General features: G+C 41.5%; 1 protein-coding gene across 5 annotated transcripts in view; it reads right to left on the bottom strand.

Moving 5' to 3' along the window:
* LOC113542328 (probable E3 ubiquitin-protein ligase HECTD4) overlaps positions 1–22,673 on the bottom strand; it is a 161,291-nt gene that overhangs the window by 58,809 nt on the left and 79,809 nt on the right. For all 5 annotated transcript variants that reach the window (XM_026939767.3, XM_026939764.3, XM_026939765.3 and 2 more), the window contains exons 30-36: positions 16,018–16,147; positions 15,496–15,640; positions 14,981–15,147; positions 14,338–14,484; positions 11,495–11,679; positions 8,225–8,378; positions 7,100–7,380 (exon numbers count right to left, since the gene is read on the bottom strand). In XM_026939767.3, the coding sequence (XP_026795568.1) occupies positions 7,100–7,380; positions 8,225–8,378; positions 11,495–11,679; positions 14,338–14,484; positions 14,981–15,147; positions 15,496–15,640; positions 16,018–16,147 (1,209 nt within the window). The remainder of the gene's footprint in view (positions 1–7,099; positions 7,381–8,224; positions 8,379–11,494; positions 11,680–14,337; positions 14,485–14,980; positions 15,148–15,495; positions 15,641–16,017; positions 16,148–22,673) is intronic.

The following is a 22,673-nucleotide window of genomic DNA, read 5'->3' on the forward strand; positions in this document are numbered from 1 at the left end:
TCAAAGTAAAAATTTGAAATTACAGGCTGATCCAACTTGCTTGAATCTCATCACAGCAACTCATAATGTAAGTGAGTAGTGTGTATGGCCCCCACGTGCCTGTATGCACTGATGACAATGTCTGAGCATGCTCCTGATGAGATGGCGGATGGTGTCCTGGGGGATCTCCTCCCAGACCTGGATCAGGGTATAGTGAGCTCCTGGACAGTCTGTGGTGCTACTTGGCGGCTTTGGATGCTCCGATACATAACATCCCAGACGATCTCAATTGGATTCATCAATGCCTTCGTCACCCAGAATCTGCCTACACACTCTGGCCACATGAAGCCGGGCATTGTCATGCACCAGGAGGAACTCAGGGCCCACTGCACCAGCGTAAGTTCAGACAATGGCTCTGAGGATTTCATCATGGGACCTAACAGCAGCAAGGGTACCACTGTCTAGCACGTGAGGTCTGTGCAACCCTCCAGGGATATTCCTCCCCAGACCATCACTGACCCATCACCAAACCAGTCATGCTGGATGATGTTGCAGGCAGCATAACGTTCCCCACAGCAATGGCTCTTTCACGTCTGTCACATATGTTCAGTGTGAACCACATATGCTCAGTGTGAAGAGAACGGGGCACCAGTTCTAGAGGACACTCATCACTAGAGGACATTGGGCCCTCATGCCACCCTCATGGAGTCTGTTTCTGACAGTTTGGTCAGAAACATGCACACCAGTAGCCTGCTGGAGGTCATTTTCTGGAGGTAGGGCTCTGGCAGTGCTCCTCCTGTTCCTCCTCGCACAAAGGAGCAGATATCTGTCCTGCTGCTGGGTTGTTGCCCTTCTACGGCCCTGTCCAGCTCTCCTTGTGTAACCGCCTATCTCCTCCATGCTCTTGAAATTGTACTGGGGGACGTACCAAACCTCCTTGAAATGGCATGCATGGATGTGCCATCCTGAAGGAGCTGGACTACCTGTGCAACCTGATTGGGTTGCCTCATGTACTGCCTCATGCTACAAGTAGTGACAAGGACCCTAACAAAACACAAAACTAGAGACAAATCAGTCAGGAAAAATAAGGAGAGAGCAATTGTCTGTGGCCACCACCTGCAACCACCATTCCCTTTTTGGGGGTTGTCTTGCTCATGCCTCTCCAAGGCACCTTCATTTGCACCAAAGCAGGTGAAACTGATTCACAATCACTTATGCCTCCTAACTGGACAGAGGTTTATTTGCTGTTAATTGACTTGGTGTTATACTGTAATGATTAAGTGTTCCCTCATTTTTTTGAGCAGTGTGTGTGTGAGCTGTTTACACACACACACACACAGTTAGGTCCAGAAGTATTTGGACAATGACAATTTTTGTGATTTTGCCTTTATACACCACCACAATGGACTTGAAATAAAACAATCAAGATATGATCGAGGTGTAGACTTAAAAAATATGGCATTTACCATTTAGGAATTACAGCCATTTTCAACAAAGTACCTCCATTTTCAGGGGCTCAAAGGTATTTGGACAAAGTGACATAATTGTAAATATAACCATAATTTTAATACTTGGATGAAAATCCTTTGCAGTCAATGACTGCCTGAAGTCTGGTGCCCATGTTCTCAAAACTCAAATTCTGAGTTTCCTCCCTGGAGATGCTTTGCCAGGCCTTCACTGCAGCCACCTTCAGTTGATGCTTGTTTGTGGGTCTTTGTGCCTTCAGTCTTGTCTTCAGTAAGTGAAAAGCATGCTCTACTGGGTTGAGATCAGGCAACTGACTTGGCCATTGAAGAATATTCCATTTCTTTGCCTTCAAAAAGTCTTGAGTTGTTTTCGCAGTATGTTTAGGGTCATTATCCACCTGCACTGTAAAGTGGCGTCCTATCAGTTTTGTAGCATTTGGCTGAATGTGAGCAGAGAGTATAGCCCTATACACCTCAGAATTCATCTCGCTACTTCTGTCAGCAGTCACATCATCAATAGACACCAGTGAGCCCGTTCCGTTGGCAGCCATACATGCCCATGCCATAACACTGCCTCCACCATGTTTGACACATGATGTGGTATACTTTGAATCATGAGCTGTTCCTTTCTTTCACCATACTTTTCTCCTCCCATCATTCTGGTACAAGTTAATCTTGGTTTCATCAGTCTAAAGAATCTTATTCCAGAACATGGGAGGCTTTTTTAGATGTTTTCTGGCAAAGTCTAATCTGGCTTTGCTGTTCTTGAATGTTACCAGTGGTTTGCACCTTGTTGTATACCCTCTGTATTTACATTCATGAAGGTGTCTCTTGATTGTAGATTTTGACAATGATACGCCTACCTTCTCCAGAGTATACTTGACTTCTGTTGAAGTTGTGAAGGGGTTTTTCTTCATCAAGGAAAGGATTCTGCGATCATCCACTTTTGTTGTCTTCCGTGGTCTTCCAGGCCTTTCGATGTTGTTGAACTCACCAGTGCTTTCTTTCTTTTTACGAATGTACCCAACTGTTGATTTGGCCACACTTAAGGTTTTTGCTATCTCTCTTACAGATTTATGTTGTTTTTTCAGCCTAATGATGGCCTCCTTCACTTGCATTGAGATCTCCTTCTACTTCATATTGGTAGCTCCAGTCGAATAGCGGCCAAATGCCAACTCAATACCTGATATCAACTTCAGACCTTTTATCTGCTTCATTTGTCTTGAAGTAACGAGGGAACGGACCGCACCTGGTCAGTTATCTTCTTGTCAGTCAATTGTCCAAATACCTTTGAGCCCCTGAAAATGGAAGTATTTTGCTTAAAATGGCTGTAATTCCTAAATGGTAAATGCCATATTTTTGTGGAGCCTCTTAAAATAAAGCTGAAAGTCTACACTTCGATCACATCTTGATTGTTTTATTTCAAATCCATTGTGGTGGTGTATAAAGGCAAAATCACAAAAACCCTGTCATTGTCCTAATACTTCTGGACCTAACTGTATCTATACATATACATACAAACACACACACACACACACCGATCAACCATAACATTACATTCACCTGCCTAATATTGTGTAGGTCCCCCTTGTGCTGCCAAAACAGCTCTGACCTGTCAAGGCATGGACTTCACAAGACCTCTGAAGGTGTGGTATCTGGCACCAATATATTAGCAGCAGATCCTTTAAGTCCTGTAAGTTTTGAGGTAGGGCCTCCATGGATCTGACTTGTTTTTCCAGCACATCCCACAGAGGCTCAGTCGAATTGAGATCTGGGATCTCTGGAGCCCAAGTCAACACCCTGAACTCTTTGTCATGTTCCTCAAACCATTCCTGAACAATTTTTGCAGTGTGGCAGGGAGCCTTACCCTGCTGAAAGAGGCCATTGCCAGTAAGGAATACCATGTACTTGGTCTGCAATGTTTAGGTAGGTGGTATTTGTCAAAGTAACATCGACATGAATGCCAGGACCCAAGATTTCCCAGCAGAGCATTGCCCAGAGCATCACACTGCCTCTGCCACCTTGCTGTCTTCCCACAGTACATCCTGGTGCCTTCTCTTCCCCAGATAAGTGACGCATACACACACCCAGCTGTCAACATTATGTAAAAGAAAACACGATTCATCAGACCAGGCCACCTTCTTTCTTTGCTCCATGGTCCAGTTCTGTTGCTCACATGCCCATTGTAGGCACTTTCGGTGATGGAAAGGGGTCGGTATGGGCACTCTGACAGGTCTGTGGCTACACAGCCCCATACGCAGCAAGCTGCAATGCACCGTGCATGTTTCACCATGCATGTTTCATGCATCATAGTCAGCAATAATGTTTTCAGCAATTTGTGCTACAGAAGCTCTTCTGTGGCATTGGACCAGACAGGCTAGTCTTCGCTCCCCATGCGCATCAATGAGGCTTGGGCACCCATGACCCTGTCATCGGTTCACCAGTTGTCCTTCCTTGGACCAGTTTTGGTAGGTACTAACCACTGCATACTGGGAACATCCCACAAAACCTGCCGTTTTTGAGATGCTCTGACCCAGTCGTCTAGCCATCACAATTTGGCCCTTGTGAAAGTTGCTCAGATCCTTAAGTTTGCCCATTTTTCCTGCTTCCAACATATCAACTTCAAGAACTGCTTCCTAATATATACCACCTCTTGACACATGCCACTGTAACAAGATAATCAAAGTTATTCACTTCACCTGTCAGTGGTTTATACATATACATACATACATATATATATGTATGTATGTATATGTATACACATGAGCATGCTTTTCACTTTCTAAAGACAAAACTAATGGTAGAAAGACTCACAAACAAGCAGCAACTGAAGGTGGCTGCAGTAAAGGCCTGTCGAAGCATCTCAAGGGAGGAAAATCAGCATTTGGTGATGTTCATGGGATCCATACTCCAGGCAGTCAAAGGATTTGCATCCAAGTATTAAAGATAATTCTAATATTTATGATTATGTTAGTTTGTCCAGTTACTTTTGAGCCTGTGAAAATGGAGTGACTATGTTATATAAAAAAAAAAAATAAAAAAAAAAAAAAAGCTGTAGTTCCTAAACAGTTAATGCAATATTTTTGTTAAACCCCTTGAATTAAAGCTGAAAATCTACACTTCAATCACATCTTGATTGATTCATTTCAAATCCATTGTGGTGGATATGCATACCATTAGCTTGTCATTTTACTTAGACACTGAAAAAGAATAAACTCCTCTATCATACAGAGTGACTGTTACAAAGCAATGACACCCAAGACTAAAAAGACAAACAAACAAACAAATAAGTCTTCAGCACATCAACTATTATACTTTTTTTCTGTGTTAAACATGTTTTATAATCCTGTTTATTATTAGTCTTAGATCATGTGGTACGTCAGCCATACAAGTCCCTGTGTATGAGATGTTACTAAAGAAAAAAATAATATATTAGAATTGTCACATTAATATAAACCCATTGTTAATGTTACAGCCAGGACTACTGTCAAAGCCATGCAGTTACACAAAAACAATGTACACCTTCTGACCAGTGGACACCTTCTGACCAGAGCTTGGTGATATGGTCATAAATCTCATCATGATAAATTTTCTATATTGATCAATCTCAACAATTATCACAATATAGAATTTTGTAACACTGACTAAATAAACAAAATGTTCATGTGCCAGCAGGGGGCATGATCGAGTGTCAGCTATGGACTGATAGGAGGCAAGTTGAACCAGCAAGTAAAGGGTGATGATTCTCACTTTTGTGTTTTTACTGCCAGTCTACTTATTTGCATCTCTTTGTGCTTTCACTGACTCTGGTAACCAGCAAGAGAGAGAGAGAGTGTGATACAGCTGGCAGAGTGAGACACATGTGCGCGCACACACATGCACGCCACGGAGCGTGAACTTGAACTTGATGGTTCTGTGAGACCGGGACGTACTCGTTTTCAGTTGTTGTCCTGTTTTCATTGAGTTTATTAAAGTGCGCTGAAAAGCACAGACCAAATAAATGCGAGCCCTGAGCTCGGCAAAAAATTCCACCTGCCTCCCAAGTCTTCGTCCACACCCTCACACACTGGGGTTCTACAGTTCATTGCTGCTTAAAATATTTATAGAGACATAATATACAAAACATTATACAACTTTATATAAATTTACACGGAAGGATTTCAATGGAACTAGGAGTTAGATTTCATTTTGATTACCCAGGTCAGGTAATGAAAGATTGAACTGTAACAATTCTTTACCAAAAGAAAAATAAAGTAAATTAGGAGGCTGTGCCCTGTGTCATATAAACATTCTCTGAGCATAAACATCACAAACATTTAAAGAGGTAGAAAAAGGAACAAGAAAAAATAGTATAAAAAGCATCTCACAAGATTTAGCTTCCAAATTTAGTAGCAGCTATTTGTCATCACAGATATTTGCATGTACTATATTAACAAAAACAGTAACTGAAATTACACAGATGACCCTCAACTAAATCTAACATACCCTTGTATGCTGGGTCTGTTAAGAAATATTAAACTATACTGAGATCACTGTGTAGCTTAAGAATTTAGACATGTGCCTTGTTTGGTTATAATCAGTATATGTGTACAAATAATCAGTGGGCTCCTTAGTTGTTAGGAAAACCTTATCCATTTGGTGTATGCCTGCACTGAATTTGCTGGATATTAACATATGGGGAAAGCAAAGATCTGCAAGAAAAAGGTAATTCAAAAGTATACATAAGGAAAAGGCATACAAAGATATCCAAACATTTGAAAATGCAATTAGCAATATTCGAACTCTGATAAATAAATGGAAAACCAGTGCTTCTTCAGAAACCATCAAGGTACATCAAGAAAGATTTCTGAGAAAACCACCAGAAAAACTGTTCGAGAAGCAAAGAAAAACCCGCAAGCAATTTCTCCATAAATGCAGGCTTCTTTGAAGCAAGAAAAAATGCCATTTTTGCACCTACAAATCTATGGAAATCTCAAGACTTCTGGAATTTGGAGAAAATAGACAAAAAAATAAAAAGAACTTTATGGTCACTATCATCAATGTCATGTTTGAGAAAGTGTCAACAAGGCCTATCAAGACAACCACACCATCCCTACCATGAAGTATGGAGTGTATGGATATCTACCCTTTTTGGGGGTATGTAAGTTACGGCAGCACAGGAATGTTGGTCAAAACTGATGGCAAGTTTAATGCTAAAGATTTTCTGAAAATTTGCATGCATCAGCCCAGAAGGTACAAATGGGGCCCACATAGACTTTCCAACATAATTCAAAGCACAAGGTCCTTCAATGGCTGTAGCAGAAGAATGTGAAGGTTCTGGAGTGGAACATGCAGTCCCAACATACAAACACGTTAACTTATATAGGAGTAAGTTGATGTTATTATCAATATAATACGTGCAAATTTCTGTGATGATAAATAGCTTTATCTGAGCATTATCACTAAATAAGACAAACATGAGCACTCATATTTTCTAAAAATGGTGAACATCAAATTCTGCCAGGGGTATGTAAACTTGTAAACCGACGTTTTTCTGTGTATCTTGAAAACTTTCAAAAATAGGATAATGTATTTGCTACATTATGTCTTTCCATGACAAAAAAATTCTAATAAATAATATAGTTCACACCTTTATTATTCACCCCTGCTCTCACCTGGTACCACGTAGTCTGCAAGTTTAGCCAGCAGAAGTGCTGCAATGCGGGATGCCGGGTCACTGGCATCTTCTTGCTCAGTGTCTATGGCACTGATGAAGTAGCTCCAAGGAGGCAATGCCACATTGCCACAGTCCTCCACGCTCATAAGAGGAAGGGCAGCCCGACACAGCTGGAGGATGATCAGCACCAATTTAGGGGAAGGACGTTGGTCCAGAAGCAGTGAAAGGAGCTTGGAAACGCAGGCTGGCTGGCTCAGAATTGCTTTGCCTATATTGCTCCTGAAAGTGATAAAAAGGTATGAAATTGTGAAACCACAAAATGGTTCCTTTTAGATCATTATATGTTAGTGCAACAAAATGGTAAACATACAGTTCCCTCCAAAAGTACTGGAATGGCAAGGCCAATTCTTTTGTTTTTGCTATACACTGAAGACATTTGGGTTTGAGATCAAAGATCAGAGATCAAAGATCAGAAATTTGAGATGACAGATCAGAATTTCAGCTTTCATTCCCTGATATTTACATCCAAATGTGTTAAACAACTTAGAACATGGCACCTTTGGTGACAAGACCACCTAATCTTTAGGTTAGCAAAGGCGCAGCGGAAAGAAGCTGCAGTACAAGCCTGGCAAAGCATCACAAAAGAAGAATGCAACAGTTTGGTGGTTTCAGTGGGTCGTCGGCTTGATGCAGTTATTGCAGGCAAGGGATATGCAACCAAATATTGTGTTATTTTCTTCAATTTACCTAAGATTACATGTTCCAAATACTTTTGCTCACCTACAAATTGCTTGGTTAGTCATCAAGATAGTCATCTTTTGATCTCAAATCCAAACGTCTCCAGGCCTTGCCGTTCCAATACTTTCAGAGGGACTGTATTTTCTAACCAATATAAATTACTCTTACATAAATCAAACTGTAGCTCAAACTAGGGGCATGTGAAGTGAGTAGAAAATATTCAACACTTTATATATTAAATCTAAGCCAAGATACATATAGTATAGTATAACAATTGCATAAGAAACACAAGCCCATAAAGCTACTGGCCATCTTTCCAGGTATAAGGCAGTGGTATTGGCATGTCTTTTAAAGTAAGTAGACCTCGGATGGTAACAACACTTACCTAGACAGGTCATTCAGTAGACTAAGTACATCTTGTAGGGCATCATTTCCAGCTGCTTGGTTACCAGAGCATTCGGTAGCTCTTGCTAGGTGATTAGTCAACAGACTGGATACCTGCCGGGCTAATCCAGAATGCACTGCATCTGAGGAACCGCCTAAAAGATGAAAATAAAATTTTAAAAAACAATCTGTAGACTAACATAATAGAGATAGCTGCAGTTTACATCAAACAACATTGTAGTCTTGGTGCTCTGATTCCAACATGCAGGTGGCATAAATGGGGTTGCAGGGCTAAGCCCCCCTGTAGAAAAAAACATCAATATAAGCTTTTTTTTTAGATTTGCTCTTAAATGTTTTAACATTCCAAGCCCAGAAAGTAGATTCATGCAGCCTATCAGTGACTGTGACAACTCAAATATGGCGTGCTGCCTCGTTTCATTCAACCGTTGCAACCTTCCTGAAAATAATATTGAAATTGGCCACTGTACCTACTATTTCATATTATAAATCTATAGACATCTATCTGTTGCATTTTATGCAAGTCAGACCCACGTCTAAAAAAAAAAAAAAAAAAAAAGATTCATAAACGAGTGCGATTCAATCATTATCTCCAAACGTAGAAATCTATCAACCAGTTTAGAGACAAATATGATGGAACGCTTACACAAGGGTGATGGGAAAATAAGAACATGTTTTTAGTAAGTTTTTAGCATCTAATCCTATCCCAAAGGTATTCTAATCCATACCCAAAGGTATGACTTATTAAATCTGTTTCTTGCCATTAGATTATATATTTTCAAATTTTCTAACACAGATAATACAGTTGCAAGAAAAGGTTTATGAACCTTTGGAATTACCAGGGTTTTGGCATTGATCATTCATAAAAATGTGGTCTGATCTTAATCTTAGTCACAATTATAGCCAAACACAATCTGACTGAACTAATAACGCATACTTTTGATTGTGATAGCAAAAGAGTATGCAAGTACTGGGATATACTAACACGTCATGTAATGGAAGAGAATGTTGTTGCCTAGTTACGCACACTGTCACCGTAAACAAACTCATGGTTGCATTTCAGCTTTTCTTCATTCATTATTCCTTATATAATTTCTATTATATAATTTAATTTACCATTCCCTTGATATTCTTTTATACATTTTGTTGGTTGTATTCAGCAAAGCAAACTGTCACAAAACTCCTCTTCCCTTGCGCAAGGAGTTGTGGGCAATATGAGCTCAAAAGGTGTCCACAGATCCACACTTCAAAAATCTACCGGAAATAGTAGACCATCCGAATACCTTTGGGATACTCATTTCAACACAGTACAATTTGAGGCAATAATTCTTATCTTGAATACTATTTAGGATGGATAGTAGGCCAATTGGGACACTGCAAAAGTCTTGTTAATCAGGACCTCAGAAGATGCATTATAGAGATGAGCAAAGCAGGAAAAGGCTACAAAAGCTTCTAAAGCTCTGGGTGTTCCTCAATCCACGATAAGACGAATTGTCTATAAATGTAGGAATATAACTGTTGTCTGTAACTGTCTATAACTGTTGCTACTCTCCCTAGGAGTGGGCATCCTGCAAAACATCAAACCAAGAACACAACCGGCAATTCTGAAAGAGGTGAAAAAGTACCCAAGGATAACAGCAAAAGACCTGCAGAAAACTCTACATACTGCCAAAGTCTTTGTTCATGTGACCATTATCAGAAAAACACTGAACAAGAACAGTGTTAATGGAAGGACACCATGAAGGAAACCGCTGCTGTCCAAAAAAACATTGCAGCACATCTGGAGTTTGCAACTTGGATGTTCCACAATGCTTTTAAGAAAATATTCTCTGGATAGATGAGACAAAAGTTGAACTTTTTGGCAAAAATGCACAACACTACGTTTGGAGGAAAAACAGCACTGCACAGAAACACCAAAATCTCATGCCAACTATGAAGCATGGTGCAAAGAGCATCATGGTTTGAAGCTGCTTTGCTGCCACATAGCCTGGATGCCTTGCAGTCATTGAGGGAACAATTAATTCAAAACTGTATCAAGACATTTTACAAGAGAATGTCGGGGCAACAGTTCATGACTTCCAGCCTATGAGAGGTTGGGCGATGACCCAAAGCACACAAGCAAATCAACTGAAGAAAATCAACTGGCTGAAAAATGGAAATCCGTGTTTCGAAATGGCCAAGTCAGATCTTAACCTAATTGAAATGCTGTGGCATCATCTGAAGAGGGCTGCTCAATCAAGACAAATACTGATGAACTGTAACATTTTTTTGTCGGGAGGAATGGTCCAAAATTCCTCCTCATCATTGTGCCAGTCTTACAAGCAGCTACAGGAAATATTTGGTGGAGTTTGTTGCTGCTAAAGGAAGATCTTCAAGTTACTAAATTCAAGGGTTCACTCACTTTTTCCAGCCTGCGCTGTGAATGATTACTCAATGTGATCAATAAAGACTACTACCGTTTGTGTGTTGTTAGTTTAGTCAGATTGCATTTGTCTGTAATTGTGAATGAAATTAAGATCAGACCACTTTTTTGAATAACCAATGCAAAAACCCTGGTAACTCCATAAGGTTCACATACTTTTTCTCGCAACTGTAAAACAGGGGTTAAATAATTGTTGACTTTTACTAGTCAACCAATAATTTAAAAACATAATAAATTAAACACTAGCAGTCTTTTCCATAGTTTCAACAATTAATGCAGAATACATCATGCAATGTTCCAAAGAAGCAAAAGGAAAATCCCAGTGTAGTTTTATATAATGTGCAGCTGACTGTAGCGGTGGAAACAGACAAAGCATAGATACAATTTACATGAAAGGACGGATGAAAGAACTTAAAGTTTTATGGTTTTTGGTTTGAACAAGAAGGTTATAACTTTTGTGTTTAGGACGTTTGGTATTCAGAGGAAACACAGCATAAACCCAGTAGCATACTGTAAGCAAATTCAATTAAAAAAATTGAAATCACAACTAAAGCTGTCTGTCTACCCTTATGTGCGTAATTAGTTTTTTCTTTTAATGCCATTCTTATTATGTCATAGATGATACCTTGTAATAACAAAACTCTGCTCAACCCTAATAACTTTACTGTGAAGTAGACAGTAGATAATTGAGTGCACAAAGGCAACCATCAACATATTCATGAGTACTCAAGAACAAAAAGGCATCCCTGTCAGTATGAAAACGTTTGAAAGTCCTACATCAGCTGTGTAGTATACTTTCATCACAGTGATATTGAACACAATGTAAGGTACCTTCCACTTTCTCCCACTCAATGCAGCGATTGGCTAGCACTTGGAATGCAGCCCAGGCCATCGTGGCAACTTTCTGCTTCTTGGTTTGTTTCTCATTGGAGCTGCAGTCTCTCTGGCTACTAAGACTGCAAAGCTGGTCCATCAACTGAACCAGGCCGCTGCGAACCAGACATTGCTCCTCACTCCTACAGATGCAAAGAAATATTTTATATGTAGACTGCGAACCAGGACAGGATAGCAAGGCTTCAGACATTTAGTGTTTGTTTGTGATTCTGGCTTTTGCACACATCAATAACTAAAAATTATGCACATGCAAATGTATAGTATGTGAGCACATGGTTTACACAATACATGCATACTAATAATAAAGTGCCAAATTCATAAGACAACCTCTTGGGATTTTCATGCATATCAGTCTCTAGAGTTTACACAGCATGGTGGAAAAAAACAAACAAACAACAAAAAACAATCTAACAAACAGCATCTGTGCATGCATTAGCGCCTTGTTGATGAGAGAGGTCAAAGGAAATTAGCCACACTGGTTCAAGCTGACAGGAAGTCTACACTAACTCAAATAACAACTTTTTACAACCATGGTGAGCAGAAAAGCATCTCGGAATGAACAACAAACTGACCCTGGAAGCAGACGGGCTACAACAGAAGAACACCATATTGGGTTCCACTTCTGCCAGTCAGGAACAGAAATCTGAGGCTACAGTGAGCACAGGGTCACTCAAACTACACAGCTGAAAATTCATGAATTCAAAATTCAATGGTCCAGTTTCAGTTAACCTGTACCCATTGTAGTCTCAGATTCCTGTTCATCATTGACAGGAGTGGAACCTAATAAAGTTGAATGCTGTTTGTAGCCTGTCTCAAGGTTTGTCATTTTGTGCGTTCTAAGCAGGGGTGTAAATTAACGAACTACATGTAATCTTGTTACAGTACTTGAGTTCACTCTAATTTTGGAGCATAAATAAATCATAATACTTTTACTTGAATTTTTTTTAACAATAAATGTTGCATTTGTTTTTGATCATCTTTACAGAGGGGAGAAAAAAATTTATGCATTTAACCTTGGAAGAGTGTATTAATAACAGTATTAATAGACAGAAATTTTAAATAATTCAATTTCGAGACCCAATCAGAATAAAGCAATTTCCTGCCATAAGACTATACTTCAAGTGCCAAATGCTTAGTGGAGACATATGAGCAACTCTGACTGAATTTATAAGGTATCTTCAGTTTTAAATGTTTCAAAAGAAACATTTGTGATAGTGTGATAATGGTCTAAAAATTATGTGAGCCAAAACGCAGATATTTGCATTTTACATTTTCCCCATTTTGATTTCTGCTGTGAACACTGACTGATACATTGACCTGTATTTGCTTGATTTTAATAGAGATAATTCTCTTGCATAAAGAGGCTTCCATTGATCTCCCACACTAGACATTACTCTCTGACAAGCAACTATAAAGGCTACTTCCTGCACATTTAAATAAAGTGCTGGGTTTGGGATGGGGTTGAGGTCTGGACATCAACTTGGCCAGTCCAACACCTTGATTCTTTTCTTCTTTAACCATTCAGATGTTGATTTGCTGGTGTGCTTGGGATCATTGTCCTGTTGCATGACCCATTTTCAGCCCAGCCTAAGCTGCTGGATAGATGACCTTACATTTGTCTCATGAATATTGTGGTATAAGGTGAAGTTCATGTGCCAGGTCCTGTGGGTGCAAAACAAGCTCAAACCATCACCCCTACCCCATCATGCTAGACAGTTCTTATGCCGTGTTTGTGGTAATACACTGTGTTTGGTTCTTGCCAAACATGGAGCTGTGCATGATGGCCAAACATCTCCACCTTGGTCTCCTCAGTCCAAAGGATACTGTTCCAGAAATATTTTGGTTTGGTCAGACGCAATGTTGCAAACCTAAAACTTGCTGCCATATTCTTTTAGGAGAGAAGAATTTTTTTTTTTTTTTTTTTTTTACTAGTCACCCTGCCATGAAAGCCATACTTGTTCAGTCTTGTTCTAATTGTGCTCTCATGAACAAATTTTATGTGCTTACAGAGGCCTGCAGGTCACATGATGTAGCTCTTGGGTTTTCTCTTATATCTCTGAACATTTAACAGCCTGACCTTGGACTGAATTTGCTTGGACACACCCTCCCGGGAAGATTGGCAACTGTCTTGAAAACAGTTGTGAACAATCCTTCTCACTGCAGAATGTTGAATTTCAAATTGTTTGGAGATGGCCTTATAACCCTTCCTGGACTGTTGAGCAGCAACACTTGCTTCTCTGAAGTCATGGCTTGTCCTTGCTTCTTGGCATGATGTAGACACACACCTGAGTGCTCCAGAACACCAAACTGCCAAACATTCCACTTTTATAGAGGTAGTCACACTTCTTGATGATGAACTAATCTTTTGCATTTCATTAGTAACATCTAGCTGCTAATTACACTCTTAACGATTATAGAAGTAGGAAGGGTGTACTTATTTTTTCCCCACCTGGTTTATGAATGTTGGTTTACTTTTTGGGAAAGAAATGACTACATGTTGAAATCTGTTGTGGTTTTTGTTGTCACCTGAGGTTATTTCTTTGTAGAAAAATTGAAGGAGGGTTTACTTTCTTTTTCCCCATGACTGTATGTTTACCTTTACCTTTGCTGTTACAGTTATCATACAAAAGACATGAGTGATTTTTCACCTGCTGTATTAAAAGCTGTGAATGAATAGGAATACTGACTCTTTACAAATGAAGTGGAGAGAGACAGGTGAAAGAATTTCAAAATTGTCCAGACAAGCCTATTCCATAATTATTTAAAAGTTGATTGCTTGCCTGGTGTAAGGGATGGTGCAGAGTAGGCCGATGCTGTTGGCACACGCAATAGGATAGCGGGCACATAGAGACACAACAGAGGTCATAGTTTGTCCGAAGGCTTCCTGAACCTGTCCCACCATGCCACCACAGGTCAGCTCCTCAATCCTGAAAGCAGGCATCAGAAAGAGATAAGCTGAAAATTAACAGATGCGCAACAACTCTAATCAAAAACATTACTCTTTGTAAATTTGTAGAACCTGGTGGATAGAAAATGGAAAGAAAAAAAAAAAGTAATTGCCTTTCATATTTTCATCAACATTTGGTATAGCTAGCCAGCTAAAAACATACGCAAGACATTGCAATATACTAATCATTAGGCTCTGGTGGTTTTGATTTTTGTCTTGCTGATAATCTTAATGTAATGTGCCAAATAAATAAATAAACAAATTGAGAAAATCTGATACTGTGTGTAGTTTGGACTTTTCATTGTTTACTTTTCAAAAACTGTTTGTTTAAAAAAACCCTTTTCCTTAAATACTTGGTCAAAACCAAGTACTTAAGGAAAAGGGTTTTTTTAAACAAACAGTTTTTGAAAAGTAAACAATGAAAAGTCCAAATAACTTGCAGCATCACAACTCTTACATTTGCAAGGCAAACATACCTGGGCCCGCCCTGCAGCACCATGGTGACAGGACCCACCAGGTGGGTTACTCCACCAACTCGAACAGCAGTGGTGAGGAGCTCTCTCATGTGGACCAGAGCCTGCTTCCTGGTACAACCTCTTCTCCAGCGTGTCTGAGCTGCTGCCAGAAAACTTCTACTAGACACCTATACAAGATTAGGTTTACTATTGTTATTTTAGCATCTTAGCCATAAATGATTACTAGACATCTTACACATCTTACTATATGCAATAAACTGTAGATCAGCTAATATTGGAAAATCTAATGCAGCTTCACTTAGAAACAAAGGATACTGTTAGAAAAGATTAAAATTAATTTAAGTATAGTCCAACATAAGAACATGGAAGACATCATGAAGGCATTTATCTCAAAGATAAATGGCTCAGCTTGGTGAGAATGTTAATGTCAGCTTGGTGAGAATCAGGTTGTTGAGAATAATTAAGCTAATGTTAATTAGCTGCAGTATGATCATACTCAGTATGATCATACTCACTGCATGGTCGGGGCTGGTCCCTATGAAGGCGAACAGTTGTCCTAGCAGCACACTGTATGTTGGTTTTTCGCTGTTGTCTTCAGCTCCCAGAGATTGCAGCAGTGTAAATGAGCTACTTCTGTTACCAGTAGGGTGAGGGCGCCTCCTACAGAACAGAAAATTGTACACAACACAGTAAGAGAATTTGGGCCCTCAATTAATTAATACCAATTAATTATTACTGAATTATTATAAATTTTTTTCAATTTTACTCAAATTACTGAAGTCATTCAGCATCTATGCATACAGTTTAACATGATTTATTTATTTACACCTTTACTCTGTCTGCTGTGTACTTTAACACTGCCGGCAAAACAGGTCTTTATATAGCACTATATATATATATATATATACATATATATATATATATATATATATATAGCACTATATATATATATATATATATATATATATATATATATATATATATATATATATATATATATATATATAGTGAATATACAGTAAATAAAAACACTTTACCTCTGTGTTGCATGTGTGAACTCCAGATCTTGGTTTGCTATCATTTCCAGGTCAGAGGGAGCGGACATACTACGCAGGAAAACTGGCTGCTTCACCATACCAGTCTTGGTATCTGACACCAATTTACATGCTGGAAACAAGTAGTACAGTTCAGGGTTTATAATCAGACTTTTTACTATAATGCAGATTTAGAATTAAGCTCATCTGGGCTTGGTTAAAACTTGTTTCCAGTAGCACCCCCCAAACAAATACCATCAAGGTTAAGGGAGTGTGATAAGCTTGATGTCAATAATCAAAAGTTCTTCTGAGATATGACCAGGTTAAAAACATACTGTTTTACACTCAGAGTGACAAAAGGAATCAGAATGCACTGTTTCAGGATTGGCCTACCCAAGTGAGATGCAGTCTGTAACACAAACAGCTGGTCAGAGTTCCTGATCTCCGCTGTCATGTCAACCGAGGTCCACAGAGCGTGGACTGGACAGAGAGCATTTAACCACTCCTGCCACCCAGAAACAAATAATGTAATCGCTTGGCACATCAGTAGCGTGTCAATAACTTTGGGGATGAAAGAGAGATTAGCCTTCAGCAAGACTAGAGCCTCACCCCGTAGAAACTGCAGACATGGGTTTACTGACAAAGCGTGGATGTCACTTACAGGCTGTGCTGAAGCCAATGCCATCAGCATCACTGTTTTCAGAGAAACAGCCACAAAGTAGTTTAATTATGTCGGCCAGCCAGTGTTTCCCTGGCCAGTGGGGGTTTCACCCTTAGATCACCCATAGGTGAGCCGTTCCCCCGTTGTGGAGTTTTCAGTCCCCATACTGTGGGTTGCCCCTGCACAGTGAGTCTGAGCCCAGATTCAGTATGCCAGGAACATGCTTGGCTCTGCAAGAACTGGCTCATGCTACAAGAACTGCAAGCTGCTTCACAGATTCAGTTCGTGTGCCCACAGGTGCAGATGGCGGGAGCACAGTCTGCCCTGCTTGCTTGTAGATATGCGACCACCATGGTGCTGTCCAACCTGACTAATACATGATTCCCTCTCAGGAAAGGGAGAAAGTGTTTCAGTGTCAGGAACACTGCTAAAAGTTCTAAACAGTTTATGTGGTTGGAACACATGCTGACCCTTCAGGTCAGGATAGCACCCACCGTTGCTGACAACAGAAAAGAAAGGCGTTTCCAGGGACACCGCACAGGTTATCAGCACAGTGACATAGCGATGCATGTGGCGGATCCAGCCTGAGAGAGGCAACCCATTGTTGAAAACTTCTCATCTACAGATGTGGCCTTTAAGAATGAGTGTTTTTTCATATGGTTTCACGTGATTCGCCACGCATTTGTTGTGCTTCACACAATATCCACCAGGTGGTGCATGGAACAACATACTGTAGCTCAACACACAGTACACTTAAAAAAAAAAAATGGAATGTGTGGTCAGTTTTAAGAAAAAATATGTATGGTTTACATAAAAATATCACGTTTCTCACCAAATGCGACTTCACAGGTTATGCTTAATTTAAACGAGTGTCTAATTACAAGACTGAATTAGTACAGATAGTACATAGTACAGGTACTATAACTATAGTATGAACATGAACATGGTTAAACGTGTGTGGTAGAATAGTGCAGTGGTAATATTGTTATAGGATGCCAGCAACCTGGATTTGAACCTCAGCTCTGAACCCAGAGCATGCGCTGAAAAAAAATGTGTGGTCAGTTAGATTTAAGAAAAATATTATGTATGGTTTACGCCTTGCTTATGCTAAACCTAATTTAAACAAGTTTCTAATTACAAGATTGAAAGATTGAATTATGTAAAGTGAGCATCATCAATTCACACAGTACAGGTACTATAACTATAGCATTTAAATTAAGATGGTTAAAACATGTGGTGTAATAGTGCAGCGGTAATGTGGCTGTTGTAGAACGTCAGCAACCTGGGTTTGATCCTCAGCTCAGATGAGAGCGTGGATTCAACGAGCTTTCTTATTTTTTTCCCCAGTGTAGAAAGTCGATTCGTGTGTGAACGTGTAAATACGAATGCCCTTCCTCAATTTAGCATTGAATGAATTCCATTTTCTCCTTTCTTGCCAATGAAAACTTTTGTTATTTTCTTAGATTTAAAAGTTTCACTATTGAAAAAACTGGTTTAAAGTGAACACAGAAGTCCACATATAGGCTCGACGACATTTAATGTCCTCTGATGTTTGTTGCAAAACGATTCTGAGAGAGGTTCACAGATCCACTGGCCAAGCACAAGCAGATCATTGGCTTCAGTACAAGAAACAGCACTGTTTATGCTGCATTCAGTGCATGTCCTGGCAGAGCTACTGTATCTACTAGCAAGCCGTATTTGTTCAAATGAAACATGACTGCCCCCTACTGGTCTTGTCTTTCCTGCGCCCGCAGCATGTGCGTGATACCACATAAAATTGCAGGATCCCTTTTCCTTTGACGTGCATTCCCAATGGCCACACCTGTACAAGCCGCCTAACAGGACAGTTACTAGTGCTGCTGCCATCAGACCTAAAAGCCTGAGGCAAACCCTGTATCCCACCACTTCTCCCCTGCAGAAAAGAGACAGGCATGACAGAATGGCCTGCACTCTGTCCGCCGATAGGTATGCCCTGAATATCACTGAACACTGTGTGGGGTTCAGTATGATCTTTTTCCCCCGTTTATCGTGAAGCCCAGCACACTCAGGTGTTCTCAGAGAAGCTTAGTGTGCTGTTGTGCTTCCTGATACAATTGACTCACTAACAGCCAATCATCTATGTATGCTGCCAGATGAACCCCTTTTTCTCTGAGCGGCGACTGCCACTTCCTCACATTTCAAAAACACCTGCGGACTCAGAGAGAGGCCGAACGGGAGCACTAAATATTTGTTGGTCAGGCCCTGGACTGCAAACCTGAGAAACTTTCTGTGAAGGGGATATATATGTTAAAGTACATGTCCTTCAGGTCAATAAATGTGAACCAATCACCTGGGCGGCACGGCAAATAAGCGCAGCATGTGTTAGCATTCTTAACTTGCACTTCCTTATGTATTTGTTTAGTGCATCCAAAATGGAGAGGATAGACTTTGGCTACAGTCCTCAAAACCCAATCCGACGTTACTCACATTTGCCAACTTTGAGTCCCCTCTGCCAAGGGGCCCGTAGAGTGTGTCAACAGCATTGGTGGGCCCCCCCAGTGGCAGGAAATGGGCCTGCAGGGCAGGAAGCAAGATAGTTGCTGCCACTGCCATTGATGGGGCATGAATGCCATCTAGCTGCGTTATTTGGGAGTACATGTGCACATGTTGACCTTGCACCTGATTTATAAGCGCTTTTTTGTGCCACTGGGCACTTATGAATATATTTGAATGCTCCGTCACATATGTATTGAAAGGGGGCACTAGTGTGTGCTTATGAGACTCAACTGGGGCTCTAACTGGCACTCTGAGTTTTCTTCTCTTCTCCTCTTTGTGTGGTCATGAGATATAGGCACGAACGCTGTCTCTGCATGGCATTTGTAGGGTAAGGAACATGCCCCTTGGAACTGGCTCAGGAACAGAGCTTATTCGGAACAGGGCAAGGTAGGTGCCTGGCCAGGCCTGCCCTCCCCTCCAAGTGAGCTAGGTGGCACGCTGCTTCTTCTTCCCTTGGTGAGTGACAGAGTGGGGAGCCTGGCTTCCTTGTGTCACATTGGGGTTGAAGGACTTTTTAGCCCATGTGCCTTTAGGCTCTGAAGGCTTGTTTGGGCCCTGAGTGGAGGCTATCACTTTGGGATACAGAAAGTCGGCGGACGGGCCACCGCTTGACTGAATATATGCTGAGCTGTCTAGGAGGGGGCTGTTTGTTTCCTGGGGAGGCACAGTTGCAGCTCTTCACCCTCCCTCCTTTTTTTCCCCTCGTACCGCTTTCGCATTGTGGCTACTGCAGGTCCAAAAAGGCTTTTTAGTCCACAGGCACGTCCAGCAATTGCATTTTTCCCTATGGGAAAGGCTCGACAGGTTGAGCCATCGTGCTCTCTCCTGAGAGACTATCAAGGCCATGGCTCTACTGAAGGCTTGAACTGCACATCCGTGGAGGCGCAGGCAGAGGTCTGTGACCACAGACACTTCATCCCACAGTGCTGGGCTGGGGCTACACAAGTTCTGACTGATAGGGTATGAGCAAAGACAAGGCGTTGAGGGCTCTAACAGAGGTGGCCACTGCTTTATACCATTTCTCAGTCATGGAGGACTGGAGACAATTGGGGTTGGAGAGAAGGGTAGTCATGCCATGGTGGACTTTTGGGGTGGAGGTGGGACGCCACGAGGTGTTTCACTTGAGGTAGGTGAGCGAATCCACTGCCTTCCCTGTCGACCCAACTGAACGCTGACCCTCCCTGAATGGGGTCCTTTGCAGAAAATGGCATGGTCCATGAAAGGGTGGCTTCCACCAGGCATTCTGGAAAAATGACTGGCAGCAGCTGCCTTGCAGAACATTTCGCTTTCAGCAACTGTTTTCCCCTCATAGAGAGACGTGCTGGTCTCCCTGAGGATTTCTGGCCAGGGAATGCGAAGCAGCTGCCCTTTTGCAGACATCAAGCTGGTCCCCGCTCAGTTGTGGAGGCCCATCAGTGCTGCTGCCTTCAACTCCTGCTTTGTAGCCTGTGAGCTGCCTTCAACTCCTGCTTTGTAGCCTGTGAGGAGGGAGCAAAAGGCTCTATGTTGACTTCGTCCATTTCAGAACTGAGGCCGACAGAGTCGTCCGCTGAGTTGGACCAGTCTTCTACAATGACACGGTAAGCAGCCCTAAGGCTGTCGTCCATCTCGTCATCCAAGCTAGCTTCCTTGGGAACAGCACATTCCCAAGATTAGCCCACTGGGTCTTGTGAGAGCATGGCTGCTTGCACCATAGTGTCTTCACCCATCAGGCTAGCTTGGTGTGCTAGTCTGTGCCAGAGACTCTTGAGGGAAAAGCAGCCACAGTGTTAACACAAAGCCGAGGATGCTAGCGTGGCCTGTGCACCCAAGGCACGATGCACATACCATGTGAGTGTCCAAGCTTGAAAATCTTGTTCCCACTGATGCACGTCTTAGCTTGTGGGGTGGGGGGTGGGGGGGGGGGTTCCTCTTTCGACATGTCCTCTTTAAAGCACAGCGTAGTAAGGTGACTAGCTGACTAAAGCTACTGTTTTGTATTGGCCGTATGCTTTGGGTCATTGCTGAAAGGCGAATGGTTACCTAATACTGAGGTTGCATGCAGTCTGGAGCAGGTTTTACAAGATCTGTCTGTATTTGGCTGGATTCATCCTCCCATCAATTCTGACCAATCTCACTGTCCTTGTTGCTGAGAGGCATAAGCATAACATGATGCTCCCACCAACATGCATCACCAAAGGGATGGTATTATCAGTTGATGAGCAATACTTGGTTTCAGCCAGATGTAGCACTTGGAGTTCAACCCAAAACATTAAAATTTTCTCAGATCACAGAATTAAATGAGTCATTTAAGTGCATACCATATGCCTTTTACTCAGGAGTGGCTTACATCTAGCTACTCGACCATAAAGGTCTGACTGACTGGCTATTTCCAGCAGGATCACACATCTCCCCTGAAGACCTCTGAAGCTCTGTTAGAGTTGCCATTGGTTCTTGGTAATCTCCCTTACCAAGGCCCTTCTAGCCTGAGTTTGGCTAGACATCCAGCTCCACAAACAGTCCTGGTGGTTTTTTCCATGATGGAGCTCACTGTGCTCCTGGGAACAGTCAAAGCTTTAGAATTTTTGGATTTTTATCCTTGTCCAAATCTATGTTTTGATACAATTTGATCTCGGGGGTCTGCCTCAGCTCCTTGGACCTCATGGTTTGTTTTTTGGTCTAACAGGCACTGTGAATTGTGGGACCATAGAGTGGGGCAAAAAAAGTACTTAGTCAGCCACCAATTGTGCAAGTTCTCCCACTTAAAAAGATGAGAGAGGCCTGTAATTTTCATCATAGGTACACTTCAACTATGAGAGACAGAATGGGGGGAAAGAATCCAGGAAATCACATTGTAGGATTTTTAATGAATTAATCGGTAAATTCCTCGGTAAAATAACAATTTGATCATCTACAAACAAGCAAGATTTCTGGCTCTTACAGACCTGTAGCAACTTCTTTAAGAGGCTCCTCTGTCCTCCACTCGTTACCTGTTTTAATGGCACCTGTTTGAACTCGTTATCAGTAGAAAAGACACCTGTCCACAACCTCAAACAGTCACACTCCAAACTCCACTATGGCCAAGACCAAAGAGCTGTCAAAGGACACCAGAAACAAAATTGTAGACCTGCACAAGGCTGGGAAGACTGAATCTGCAATAGGTAAGCAGCTTGGTGTGAAGAAATCAACTGTGGGAGCAATTATTAGAAAATGGAAGACATACAAGCCCACTGATAATCTCCCTCGATCTGGGGCTCCACGCAAGATCTCACCCCGTGGGGTCAAAATGATCACAAGAACGGTGAGCAAAAATCCCAGAACCACACGGGGGGACCTAGTGAATGACCTGCAGAGAGCTGGGACCAAAGTAACAAAGGCTACCATCAGTAACACACTACACCGCCAGGGACTCAAATCCTGCAGTGCCAGACGTGTCCCCCTGCTTAAGCCAGTACATGTCCAGGCCTGTCTGAAGTTTGCTAGA

The sequence above is a fragment of the Pangasianodon hypophthalmus genome, chromosome 24, assembly GCF_027358585.1.
Source record: "Pangasianodon hypophthalmus isolate fPanHyp1 chromosome 24, fPanHyp1.pri, whole genome shotgun sequence".
Taxonomy (NCBI): Eukaryota; Metazoa; Chordata; class Actinopteri; order Siluriformes; family Pangasiidae; genus Pangasianodon; species Pangasianodon hypophthalmus.